Here is a 13,019-nt window from a genome sequence, read left to right as displayed (position 1 = left end):
AATAATATATAGCATTCTGACTGTATAAAAACCTCTTTCGAAGTATTCTAATAATAGAGATATTATCATTCAGTATTTTGTTCAGTATTCAACAAACTCAGTAATGGTTTTTCTTGCCAGAGATGCTTATCACCGAAGGCCAGCGAACATTTCAATGGGAAAAAGGGTGACAACTGTGAAAGGGTGAAAAGCTGTCCGTGTAGCTACAGTTCACAACATTATGGAGAGAGACGAATATAAGTCGTCGCTGACATAAGTCGCTTCAGGGCCAAAATAATCACAGGGCCAACGGACGCGGGACAGGCGTCACTGAAGACCTCAACTTTTATATGATAATTCTTACATTTAATTGTTGGGTGGAGAGAACACCCAACAACGTGTTCAAGAGAACAAAACACAATGGGTAAATCAATCAAAATTATTGTACATTAATTAATAAATGTTTTATTAAAACAATCTAAATTATTGTAATGAGCAAGTGAGCGCCAACGAGAACGTGAACCGGTGGAGTATTTGAGGAAGTCCCCACACCGGGGGTGGCCCTAGGTGACGTCACCACATGTCTTCTGGCAGTGTTGAGTTGTATGCCACGCCTCTGCGCGGAGGATGTCAGTGTCAGATTGATAGGAGTGCAAAGGCAAGGCTGCTGTGTTCTTTGCTTTTCTTAGTACAAAATCTGCTTTAAAGGTTTTGAAATGGCTTATCACAGTCCGTACAGAGGAGCACCTCAACAGCAACAACAGCAACAGCCACAACAATTCAATAACGCGCCACCGGATCAAGGTTTTCTTTGGAATATATTTCAGAGGTGAGTGAAACGATCGACGTCTGGTGGTTTATTACTCCGCATTGGTGAGCTTCGTTTCCAGTGAACTGCTGCCAGTTTCATAAGAGCACATTGTGTCACGTTCGGTAATCGTCAAAGTCATACAAAGTAGTTCTTTTCACGGTTCATGTCTGATTTAGACTGGAATAATGAACTGAAACTGATTTTTGATCGTGCATTGGGCGGAGCAAAAAAACATAGGATAGGTTTAATTTTTCAGTTCGGAGCTCTATAGCAAACGCTATATTTATGTTTTATTTTTTATTTATTTTTACCGTTAATTAATTTCCCGTCCTTGAATATGACATTTGCCACATAGGCTCTACTCCTAAGGCCTCTCTGTGGTCAATGACTGGTGGTCTTGTGTGCAGTTACCAGTCACGACCAGTGGAGGCAGTTGATGTTAATCACATTCTTTTGGGTTTTATAACTCCAATCCACAGATTCAAATTCTGTTATCCTATGACAGAGTTTAAATTTCTTTTCTAGCTTGCGAGAGCTGCCAAGCTGGCATAATAACAGAACTTCTTATACGAACAGAGACGTGTGAGGAGGAGAGCTGGTATAATAAGGTTGTAGTAAGGGAACTTGCCTTTGCCTCCAGTGGTAGTATTGTGTTATGTAATACTGCAGAGGGTTCCTGCTACAAGCTTTCTCACAACACTGAAATGCTGTAGGCATGCACAAATGCATGAATCACTTTAATAATTGATGTGGTGGCAAAACCTAGAAAACTCTCACGCACGTATATCAATATTACACCCCCCCCCCCCCCACACACACACACACACACACACACACACACACACACACACACACACACACACACACACACACACACACACACACACACACACACACACACACACACACACACACACACACACACACACACACACACACACACACATCACTCTTAGAGGGCCCCTAGCTTGAGCTGAAGTAGCATGGTTAACAAACTGCCCCTGGAATTCTGTGGGTCATGTGATTCAGTGGTGATTCATATGGTCAAAGGGCTAAATGCATGAGTCACTCACTTACGTGGTATTTCCTGTGGTTTGAGTGATGAAATCCTCTCCCTTGCACTGTCGTCACTCTATTCATCTGAGTTTGAGTTTCCATGACAGACAAGTTAGGCCTAACTCTACAAAGCTCTGTCTGGCTGTTATTGTGGAACATTACACAGGCATGACAGAATGTCTATAACAAAGGTGGGTTTTGCCCAGTCTATACACGACAACATAGGACTAGGTTATGTCACCATGTTCAAACTTCCACAGATTCCACTGACGGATCACTGCAGCTGAAAACCTATCCAGATGACTTCCTGGTTTCTTCACTGCCAGCTAGCCAGCATGATATAAACCACGTAGCCAAAACATGACATAGCCTAAACAACCATTTGAAAATAAGTTATTCCACGCAAAGCCTGTCCCTACTTGTAAAACAATGGAAATTGTGAGACTGGGGAAACGTTAAGAGGCCTAGCTGTTGCTCCATGTTGAACTAACTTTTAGCATTGTGTTAAACAACATTCAGTAAATGGCCAGTTACCCAAGACAAAGACTGTTTGGTAAAGCTATAGCAACCCTCAGACACCAAGCACTCTCTCCAGAGTCACAAAGCTTTTTCCGTCATGGAGAGTTGGTGAGTGTTGTTCCGTGGGAGTTCCTCTCTTGGCTTGTTGCTACTCAAACGCTGCAGTTGGTGTTGGTAGGCTGGGCTGGGCTGGGGAGGTTGCTAAGGAACATGTGAGTCATTTGAGGATTGAGCTGCAGTACATTTTTACAGATGAGGTTACTTCAGCCAAAAGCTTGTTGTTTTGGTCGGTGTTCAACCCGCACGTTTCCACGTCTCATAGATTGAATTCTGTGTTGCTGTGCTGCTTTTTGAAAAACACACAAATTAGGCCTTGACACTAGCCTAATTGTTGTTCGGGATCTGCTCTTATTATGACACAAGCACCTAATTTTTTGTTTGACATCTTCTCCCTTGACTGAAAGATGAAGAGAAACATACATGATACTGTCCTCAAGAAATGATGTCCTTTTCAGTTTCCAAAATAGTGTTGAATGACAGAAAGCAATGTGCTGGTGAAGTCGTAGGCAGTCATCATCAGCCCTGTCATCACTGTAAGCAGAACTGGTTAGTTAGATTTGGTTTCAGTTTCACTTTTCACTCCTCTGTGTCTATGGTGGCACTTACCACCATTGTTAAAACACAGTGTCATAGAACATAGCCTCTATTCACCCTGAATTGGGTGTTGAAATGGTGACAACAGGCTTAGCGGAGATAGGGTTACAGCTGTTGATTGTGTATAGACTGATGCAGCCTGCCTATCTAATCTGTGTTTCCTCCCCAGAGTGGACAAGGACAGGAGCGCCGTGATATCGGACACAGAGCTCCAGCAGGCCTTATCCAACGGTACGCGTGTGTGTGTGTGTGTGTGTGTGTGTCTGTGTGTCTGTGTGTGTCTTTTTATTATTACTACTAGCCTAAACGTAGTAGTAGTAAAACGTCTTTGTGAGTGTCTAGAAAAGCACTATATACGGTAAGTCTAATGTATTATTATTATTACTATTATTATAAACATTCCACAACGTTTTAACTTCAGAACGCAGCCCTTTCGAAAACTCTGTGCTGTACGAACAGATGCTCGATGCCTGTTTTTGCCACTATGGCAGACCAACAGGTGAAAAGGTCATCTGTGGACACAGAGTAAATATAGAGAGCACAGGAATCTTACATACTTCCTGTATGAGGCAGGTTTATCTTGAGCCGGCACCTGATACTCACACAGGGATTAGGAGGAGCAGGACATGCCGTGTGCCTTTCCACTGGGTAGGATGGCAAAATGGGTACTGTTTTGTGTTACTGTTCAGTACATAATGAAGCCTCTATGCAGGTCTCATAATGCCTTTTAGAGTCGTCATTTGTGTGACAGAAGATTCTGGTTCGTATGGATACTAGGCTAGTTACATTTGGTGTGTTTGGAATCGGAAATGTTGACTGAGTGAATTGTAGACTGGATTTCCAATGGTTTTTGGCTTGAAAAAAATGCTTGTGGAATTTCACAAATGTGTCCATATGTAAAAGACTATTCTATTTGTTTATTTAAAAGGGACAATGGACAGTCATTGACTCTCCCTGAATTAGCTGGGTAGCTAAATGACATCAGCAGTCCCTGGGCAGGTAAATCCACATGGGAAATACGGCCTCAGATGTTATAAGACTGCTGACGATATAGTGCGTCAACAAATGTCATTTTGTTATTTGGGTGAACCATCCATGTTCACACATTGACGCTGTGGACCAATGAGATTGTGGCCAGGCTCAATACAAGCTGTGCCTCGTCCTGTCGATGCGCTTCACTGACCCTGCCTATGGCGCTGTCGCGGCCAGCAACACCGACACGCAGCACAACCTGTTCCCGACTCCCGTACGTTTCCCTTCTTCCTTGAAGCGCTCCTCTCTTCTACCTTCTAGTCTTCTTTTTCCCCTTCTACTCTACCCCTACTATCGTCTCCGCCTCAACCCTACTATCGTCCTCCCTCTTCTCTTCCTTGCTCCTTATATCCTGTTCCCCTCCCCCATCACACACACACATCATCTTCTCACCTCTGAGCCTCTTCTCCTCTACTTTCCTTCCCATCTCAGCTTATCCTCAGTCTGCTATATATATATATATATATATATATATATATACAGTATATATATATACTGTACATATTCAAGGACGGAAAATTAATTAACGGTAAAAAAATAAATAATTATATATGTTACGGTACATGTGGGAATACGGTACATGTGGGAAAACTAGGGTGCTACGTCGACTTGGTACATGATGGCATTCCTAACCCTAACCCTAACCGTAGCACCCTAGCACCTAACCCTAACCCTAGTTTTCCCACATGTACCGTAACATATATTTTTTTGCGTTAATTAATTTTCCGTCCTTGAATATGACATTTGCCACATAGGCTACTCCTAAGGCCTCTCTGTGGTCAATGACTGGTGGTCTTGTGTGCAGTTACCAGTCACAACCAGTGGAGGCAGTTGATGTTATCACATTCTTTTGGTTTTTAACTCCAATCCACAGATTCAAATTCTGTTGTCCTATGACAGAGTTAAATATCTGTGGCCCCTATCCTTAACCCTCCTCCTGTTCCTCACCTCTCCCCTGCTCCTTACACCCCTTCTCCCATCTCCTCATCCCTGCTCCATCTCTTCTAACCCCCCCCCCCCCCCCGTTCTTCTGTTCTCTTCTCACCCCTGCCCCTCCTGTCCTCCCTCCTCATCCCCTTTCCTCAGGCAGACTGTTGTGTGCGTGTGCGTGTGCACGCACGTGTGTGTGCTCGAGTACTGGCATGTCCTCTCGCCGTGTCCTCTCTATCAGACGGTGACAGTCACACCCCCCCGATGAGAAACTGATAACCGCGGCCCGCCCTTTCATGGCAGGGACTCTTTTACAAGGTCCCAGAGTTTTTGCAGTAATCTCCATATTTATGGCCTTTTGTTAACCTTTTAAGCCCACTATGTGCTCTACGAGACAGAGATTTATGCTTTTGTATTTGTTTAATATTTATTGCTGTTGTTGTTGTTGTTTAGGATCAGTAATGTCATCTATCTACTGTTGGAGGGGGGAAACTATGGGCTGTGGGGTTGGAAACATAGCCCGCTTCACATACGTAGTCTAGTGTACTTAGCAAGAATGCATTCCTCATACCCGATTCCAAACACACACACATGCCAAAAACACATTATTTGGTCGTTCTGAGCCATAGGCAATGCCTCCCTAATGATGAACATCCTTCAAAACACGGAAACGTCATGTATGTGGGGTATTTATGAGCTTACTGTGTTAGCTGACTGAGTATTTGGCTACGGGGCACATTAGCAGGCTCCTGTGGAGAATCATGTGATGAAGTGGTTCTGGGCTCTGGTCTTCGCTACTGCGTGTTAGAGGAGGGGGAGTGGGCAGCTTTATCATCTCAAGGTCGAGCTTAACTTTGCCGTTCTAGTCTACACCGAGGGTGTGGGGGTGTGTGTGTGTGTGTGTGTGTGGGTGTGTATCTGTGTGTGTATCTGTGTGTGTGTGTGTGTGTGTTGTTTTAGTCTACTCGGAGTGTGTGGTGTTGTTGGTGTATAAAGCCATGTGTGACAGCCTTATAAGAGGTGACTGTGTGTTACAGAGTAGAGAGGTCTCACTGAGCCTCGACTGGGAGGTGCAGTTTTGTGGCCATCCCGGTTTTTCCATCCCCTACCCCCCCCCTTCTCCCCCCCCCTTCTCTTGGGTGCGCACCGGGCAATGCAGTGAGAGGTCCTAGTGTGTTGCACAGAGGGAGCTTTGTCCCACTGGCTGGGTGTGGACAGCCTTAACACACGCACACACACACACACACACATATACACCATCATCATCCTCCTAGCCCACACCTACACACACACACACACACACACACACACACACACACACACACACACATACATACATACACCATCATCATCCTCCTAGCCCACACACACACACACACACACACACACAGAGACAGGGACTCATGGCTGGTCAGTGTGGATGATCTCCCGGCTGCTGGACCAGGAGGACTGGGGCTGGTGACCAGACCTCTCTCCCTCTGCTCCTCCTGGTTGTGATGGAGGAGCTGTGCATATGTCTGCTCTGCTCCCTCACTTACCCCAGGCCTGCCCAGCCCCCCCCAGCCCCCAGCCAGTCCCACCCAGCTAGAGAACTTGGCTGGGATAGGAGTGGGAAATCGCCTTGGCCTGGCATGCCTCTTGTGCGCTATTGCAGCTAGAGGGAGATCAGAAATTCTCTCTCTCTCACTCTCTCTCTCTCTCTCTCTCTGAATATTATAATAATACTAATAATTAGCATTTCATTGGCTTCTTCACCCTAACCATAGCCTTTTTTCAGACCAGGAAGTAATGTACAATGAACAATGAACTCCTACAACGTCCATAGTCCGTATAGCTCCGTAGTTTTCAAAAACCACGTGATCACCCCCAAACATGTCCGAAAAGTCATGTTAGCGATACCTAGCTTTTGATCTCCATAATGCATTTGGAGGCTGTTTTCATACGCCCACACATTCATAAGTTGATCTGGACAAAAACAATGGTGACGTGTCCCTTTAACAGCAAGCAATTAAAAAAGAAAAACTTAACATCCAGGGGGAACTGACTGTAGCGAACAAAGGAAAATATATGTGTGTGTGTGTGTGTGTGTGTGTGTGTTACAATATTATAATATATATATATTATATGAACTTGACTCAGTCATCAGACATAGAATATCATCATTAATGTTTTTCTACCTATTTATTCATCACAGGCACATGGACTCCTTTCAATCCGGTGACTGTCCGATCGATCATATGTAAGTAGCCTGATCATTCCTCTAGTCTTCTTCTCTTGTTTTTCCACACTCCCCTTTCATGCTTCATAGAAAGAAGGATTGAGAGAGGGAGAGGTTTCACAACATTAAAAACAAGTCAGGTCGAACCCCAGGTTGCTAGGCTAAGAAGTGTTACAGCGGTACGTGTCTCATTACCGCTTCGCCACGCTCAGCCACGGTCCCCCTTGTCTGGCGCCCTTGAAACATAAATGGTAAATGGACTGACTTATATAGTCGCCTTATTCCAAAGCACTTTACAATGGCCTCTCATTCACCCATTCACACACATTCACACACCAATGGCGACAAGCTACCATGCAAGGCCCCGGCCCGCTCATTGGGAGCAATTTGGGGTTCAGTGTCTTGCCCAAGGACACTTCGACATGTGTCCAGCCGGGGCTCGAACCGCCGATCTGCCGACCTTGTGATCATTAGATGCCGGCTCTACCTCCTGAGCCACAGCCGCCCCAAACATATACTTGCACAACAAGCCTGTTTGCACAAGTTTCCACAAGTATGTCCTGATTCCTAGATATCCTAGACTGATTGTTTGTTTCTTTGTTTCTTTGTCTGTATGTGTTCCCTATGGTTACTGGTCCATTTCATGAACTCGCTAGTTGTCTGCCAGTGACACATTTTCACAACATTTTCTTCCATTTAAGTGGAGAAACGTTGCTGTCCATTACGAGGAGAAAGGAGTCATTTTTCTCAGGAGGAGTTTGTCTCCCGAATGGCATCTGTTGATTACCATCGACTGGCAACATCGATTTGTTGACACACTTCAGCCAAGCAGAACATTACTTGACTGTGTAGCAGAATGTGTACGAGAAAAAAGAAAACCGCATTTCTATTCTATTGTCTTGTGTGTTCTTTTGAAGCTTATTACCCTCCCGATGCTTCCCGTTGTTACTGTAGACTGCACAGTAGGTCCATTGTATTCAAATGGCCATCACTAAGCATACGACGAGATAAAACCGTCCTTTGTTGCCATGTAATTGGATTGAAAAGCCAGGGAGATTTCAGAATGGGCATGGGTTTTTCATTTGTCAGATTCTATGAGAGTCTCTCTCCCAGTGTGTGACCATTTCCTCCGCTGGACTACACAACTCTATCCTTAAATCGCCTTAACAGTTATGCTGTGTTCAAGTGCTTGTTGGAAACCTCCCATTTCGATATTACATACTGTAGGACTGGTTGAATCAGAGATTCTCAGACCGGGAAATTCTATTCCTGTCCTGCATGCATTCAATATTTACCCTTTCTTTTTTTGTATACTTTATTTTTCTTTTCTTTTTTTACATGAATAACAAAGAACAAAAAAACAGACAGGTCATTGTGGGTATCGCACTCTTACATATGTCCTCAATAGTTTGCAATATTTACCCTTTCAATGACTTTCCCTACCCCCTCCGATTGATGATGGACTTATTCTTTACCTTCTTTTTATTTCCCCTGATCCCTCTCTCTCTTTGCACAGCCATGTTTGACAGAGAGAACAAAGGAGGGGTGAACTTCAATGAGTTTGCGGGCGTGTGGAAGTACATCACCGACTGGCAGAACATCTTCCGCACCTACGACCGGGACAACTCGGGCTTCATCGACAAGAACGAGCTCAAGCAGGCGCTGACTGGGTTCGGTGAGCAGCAACGTATGCCTTCTCTATTCAGATGGTACTGGTGGTGGTCTGGTGGTCTGGTGGTCCATTGACTATCCCTGATGACTGTGGTGAAGTGTAAAACTGTGGAACACCTAGCTCTAGTGATGTTCTCGTCTGAGAACTGAAAGACTTTCGTAAGCTCCTCAAGCTAATTCCGAGGCTTCGGCTCGATGAATTAACAGTCTTATGGAGAGCAATGGTTCAAAAGGTCGAACCCAGATCAATTGATGCCCTTCAGTTCTGCTGGATTCCATCAACGTGCGTGGGCCTGGATAAACGTCTTTAAAACCTCTTGAAAAACAACAACAACAACAACAACAACTATAGTAACATTTCATAATGGGTCAGAATTTTCTTTTTTATAGTCCGTAATTTTGGAAATGCCCAAGATGTTTTTCACTCAGCACTCACTAGCCCGACGTCTCTAGCTATTGTAACTATTTCGGCTAAGATTTCACACTGTAAAACATCTACCCAGAATATCAGATAAACCATTGCAATATTTAGCCAATACGGGTATTGTCATTTTAAGACATTTATCTTAATGAGGAACAAACACAAGGCTGCAACAATTATTATTATTATTAATTTTTTCCGTATGTCTTTGCGTATGTGTATGTCCTGTCCCGTCTTTTCCAGCTCAATCCCCCCACTGTAAATGTCCGCCTCCACGTTGTTTTTTGGCCTCACTTGTGTTTTTCCGACTGGCGCCCATCTCCATCAACTTTTGCGATATCTTCTTGAGACGTCCTCGATGTGTTCAAGCCTGCCATCGGAACCGGCTACTTTCTTTTGCTACACATTTTCAGTGAATTATAAAGTTTGGCTTTTAGAAAGTTTCTCTGACACATTGATAGTACAACACTATTTCACTACTGTATGTTGTTTTGTATTTTGGAATACATGTTAAGCCTACATGTTTATGTGAGTTTTGAACAGTTTTTAACCTCACTTGTCAATCAGAACGATTTATAATGGCTCTTCAAGCTTGTCAGACTGGGACACCTGTTTTAGGAGCTAGAAATCTGAAGCAAGTCGCTGCTGCCCTGAGGCTATTACTAAACCTTGATTTCTAGGGCAAATCTACTGATATGTGATGCGTCCCTACTGTGTCTATGGTTGGATGGTGATGAGTGTGTGTGATGTTGAAGGCTCTCCTGTGCTTGTTCTCAGGGTACCGCCTCTCAGACCAGTTCTACAGCACACTCATCGAGAAGTTTGACCGACAGAGGAAGGGGCAGGTGGCCTTCGATGACTTCATTCAGTGCTGTATCGTACTACAGGTAACAGTCTTACTGGTCTTGTTGCACGTGATACTGTTGTTCAGTACATTGTGATTAGTCAGTATTCGGTTGTTAAGTCTGACGTCAAACGTGACGTTTAGCAATTTCCGGGTCCAAACCCGAAATTCCCTGCACCATAGTACCAGTGTACTACAGCGGTAGAATGACAGTTCAATCGGTTTTTAGACTCTGATCTATTCATACAACAAGGGACACAGCACTTTCCCGTTTTTCCCATATTTGTCAGCGTCTTTGAGCCTCGGAAAAGCGCTATATAAATATAATGAATGATTATTATTACTGAGGCATTTCGAAGACAGCGCCTCAGCCAACTTTGGACCCGGAAACACGTCACAACAACCGAATACACACTGGTACATATAGGATGGTGTTGGCATCTCTTTGTTAACATTGAGCTGCAAATCTGAGAGTTAATTCTGCTCACATATCTGGAAATATTACTTGGGTAGCTCCACCAAATTTTTAAAGACAAATGGTGACATAGAAGACAAACAAGATCGACATAATGAACAGGTACAGACAATAAAAAAGAAGTTACAGTGATGGATGTGTTGATATAAAAGTCAGTGAAAAAAGAAAAGAGTGGGGATCTTAGGTTGGTGTGTGAAGAGAGGGGTGTGGCACATGTGGTGGAGAAGTAGATAATAATAATAATAATTAATATTATTATTATTATTATAATAATAAACTTGAAAATAAAAACACCAAACTTAGACAAACACAATATATTCCTTTTTAAAGACTGTGTTTGTGTAGATATGACAAGCAGCAATATATTACATTATATATAATAACTAATAAAATGGCATGAGATTAGATAATATTTCTGTCAAAATACTATATAATATAACACAATAGTATATAATAAAACAATACAATAACAAGCCAAATGTGTCCAATGTGGCTAACAAAAAAGGGTTTACCCTATCGAAAGCTTCTTCTGCATCTAGGGTGGCTATGATGGTTCCTGTTTGTTGTAGTGACTGACAACAGACCTGTTTGTCTGCGTGTGTTGCTGGATGTGCGTGTCTACCTTTTAATAAAACCTGTTTGATCTGGATGGATTATGGATGCTGTGACTTTTTCTATTCAAACAACTATTCTATTCTATTTCTAACCAACTTCATTATGTTGTTTTGTTGTTGTTTTTTTCTCTGAATATATCTTTGAATTTGACATTTGTATTTGTTTTTTGTTTTACAGAGGTTGACTGACGTGTTCAGGCGGTATGACACAGACCAGGACGGCTGGATCCAGGTGTCCTACGAACAGTATTTATCCATGGTTTTCAACGTGGTATAGTAGAACCAGAGCACAACTTGACACACCTGTGCCAAAGCCAAAACCTCCTCCCACCATGTCTTCCTGGTTAAGACGACCATTCAAAACCCAGCCTGGCTTGGACTCTGGGACGGGATATACGGACATTACCTTCTGTCTGTCTGTCTGTTTGTCTGTCTGTCTTTGTTCATAAAGTTTGTTTCATGTTATAATCTTAAATAATTGGTAAAAGACCTGAATATCTGTGTTTTAAGGTAAATCTGCATTGTATATATCATTTAGGATGAAACGCATGCTTTCAGGGGGACTTCTGCCGTCGTCAAAGCATGCACTCTTTCTCTTCAGATATATTTTGCTGAAGCCATGTTTACAGATACTGTGAAAGCAGGTTATGGTCCGATGTAAAACCTGCTTTTGTTTCCATGTTTGTATAGACTTATTTTTAACCAGCAGCAAATGTATAAAACAAAGTTAAAACATTTTAGTTTAGGTTCGAGGAAGCATACGCTTTTTGTATGGCTTATTTTTTTGTGCATGATGCCTTAATCAGTATAAACGCAAGAAGAACCTCTTTTATTAAAAAAAGAAACTTGAAAACAAGCTGAATGTGCTTTTAATTAAATACGAATTGCCTTTAATTAAATAATGAAATGTGTATGTTACTGTTATTTTCCAAAGTGGCATTGTGGAGTGGCCTTTCTGGAGCTAGATTTTGCTACACATTTTAACAGAAAAATCACATGTACAATACATGAGAAAGTCACAGTGCAAGGAACCAGAAGCCTCAACTGTGCCCTCTCCTGTTTGCTGTGTGCACTACACAACTTTTAAAATATTTTTTGCAGAAACTTACTCACAAGCCTTGTTTCAGGGGGGCTTTTGAAGTGTTACACATTTTCACTAAACATTGAAGTTTGTCTTTGAAACTTTCTATAACATATATTCTTAGTAAACACGTTAGTTAGCTCTGTCGTTTTGTTTGTTTAGATTTGTGTATATTTTTTATTAGACCTATTAAAGTAGGATACATGTTTCTGTGAGTTTTGAGGAGTTTCAAATCTCACTTGTCAATCAGAAGAAATTATAATGGCTCTTCGAGCTTGTCAGGCTGGGACACGTGTTTTAGAAGCAAACCGCTGCTATCCTAAAGTTGTTCTGCTAAAAATAGCCATTACAGCAGTGCAAGCAGCGGAGAGGAACCAGAGAAAGGTATGTGAAATTAATCCTGTCATGTGCAATAGCGTGTTACTAGCAGTAGAGGGCAGCATACTCTCGCTTTCTAGACCACCGGACTGAAAGTGACTCAACTAGTTTCACGATGATTAACTTAGAACTTCAGAGGTAGTCAAAATCATACCTATCCTCAGTTTTCATGAACTTTAAAGCCACAATCCTCAAATCCCCAATGTTTTTGGTTACTGTACACAATTCAATTACATTCAACAAACACTATGTAGGGCAGTTCTGTGTAAAAGGAGGATCAAAAATATGAAATTCATCAGGGCGTATCAAATTGGGTGTGAAATGAAGTCATACATG

The 13,019-nt window shown here is 42.6% G+C and overlaps 1 protein-coding gene across 2 annotated transcripts; it reads left to right on the top strand.

Annotated features, from left to right (window-relative positions):
- The first annotated feature begins 632 nt into the window (after nucleotides 1–632).
- Nucleotides 633–12,113, top strand: pdcd6 (programmed cell death 6). Of its 2 annotated transcripts, none has more exons than XM_080542825.1 (6): nucleotides 633–808; nucleotides 3,189–3,250; nucleotides 7,176–7,220; nucleotides 8,716–8,874; nucleotides 10,069–10,178; nucleotides 11,403–12,113. In XM_080542825.1, exons 1-6 carry the CDS (start codon nucleotides 696–698, stop codon nucleotides 11,499–11,501), a joined length of 588 nt encoding a protein of 195 aa, XP_080398951.1. In that variant the 5' UTR covers nucleotides 633–695; the 3' UTR covers nucleotides 11,502–12,113. The 2 variants fall into 2 exon arrangements, with proteins under 2 accessions (XP_080398951.1, XP_080398950.1); XM_080542824.1 differs by having other exon boundaries at nucleotides 8,716–8,886.
- The last annotated feature ends 906 nt before the right edge of the window (nucleotides 12,114–13,019 follow it).

The sequence above is a fragment of the Nansenia antarctica genome, assembly GCF_963989245.1.
Source record: "Nansenia antarctica genome assembly, chromosome: 12".
Lineage (NCBI taxonomy): Eukaryota > Metazoa > Chordata > Actinopteri > Argentiniformes > Microstomatidae > Nansenia > Nansenia antarctica.
The sequence above is the reverse complement of the archived record's forward strand: the minus strand, read 5'-3'. Positions and strand labels throughout refer to the sequence as shown.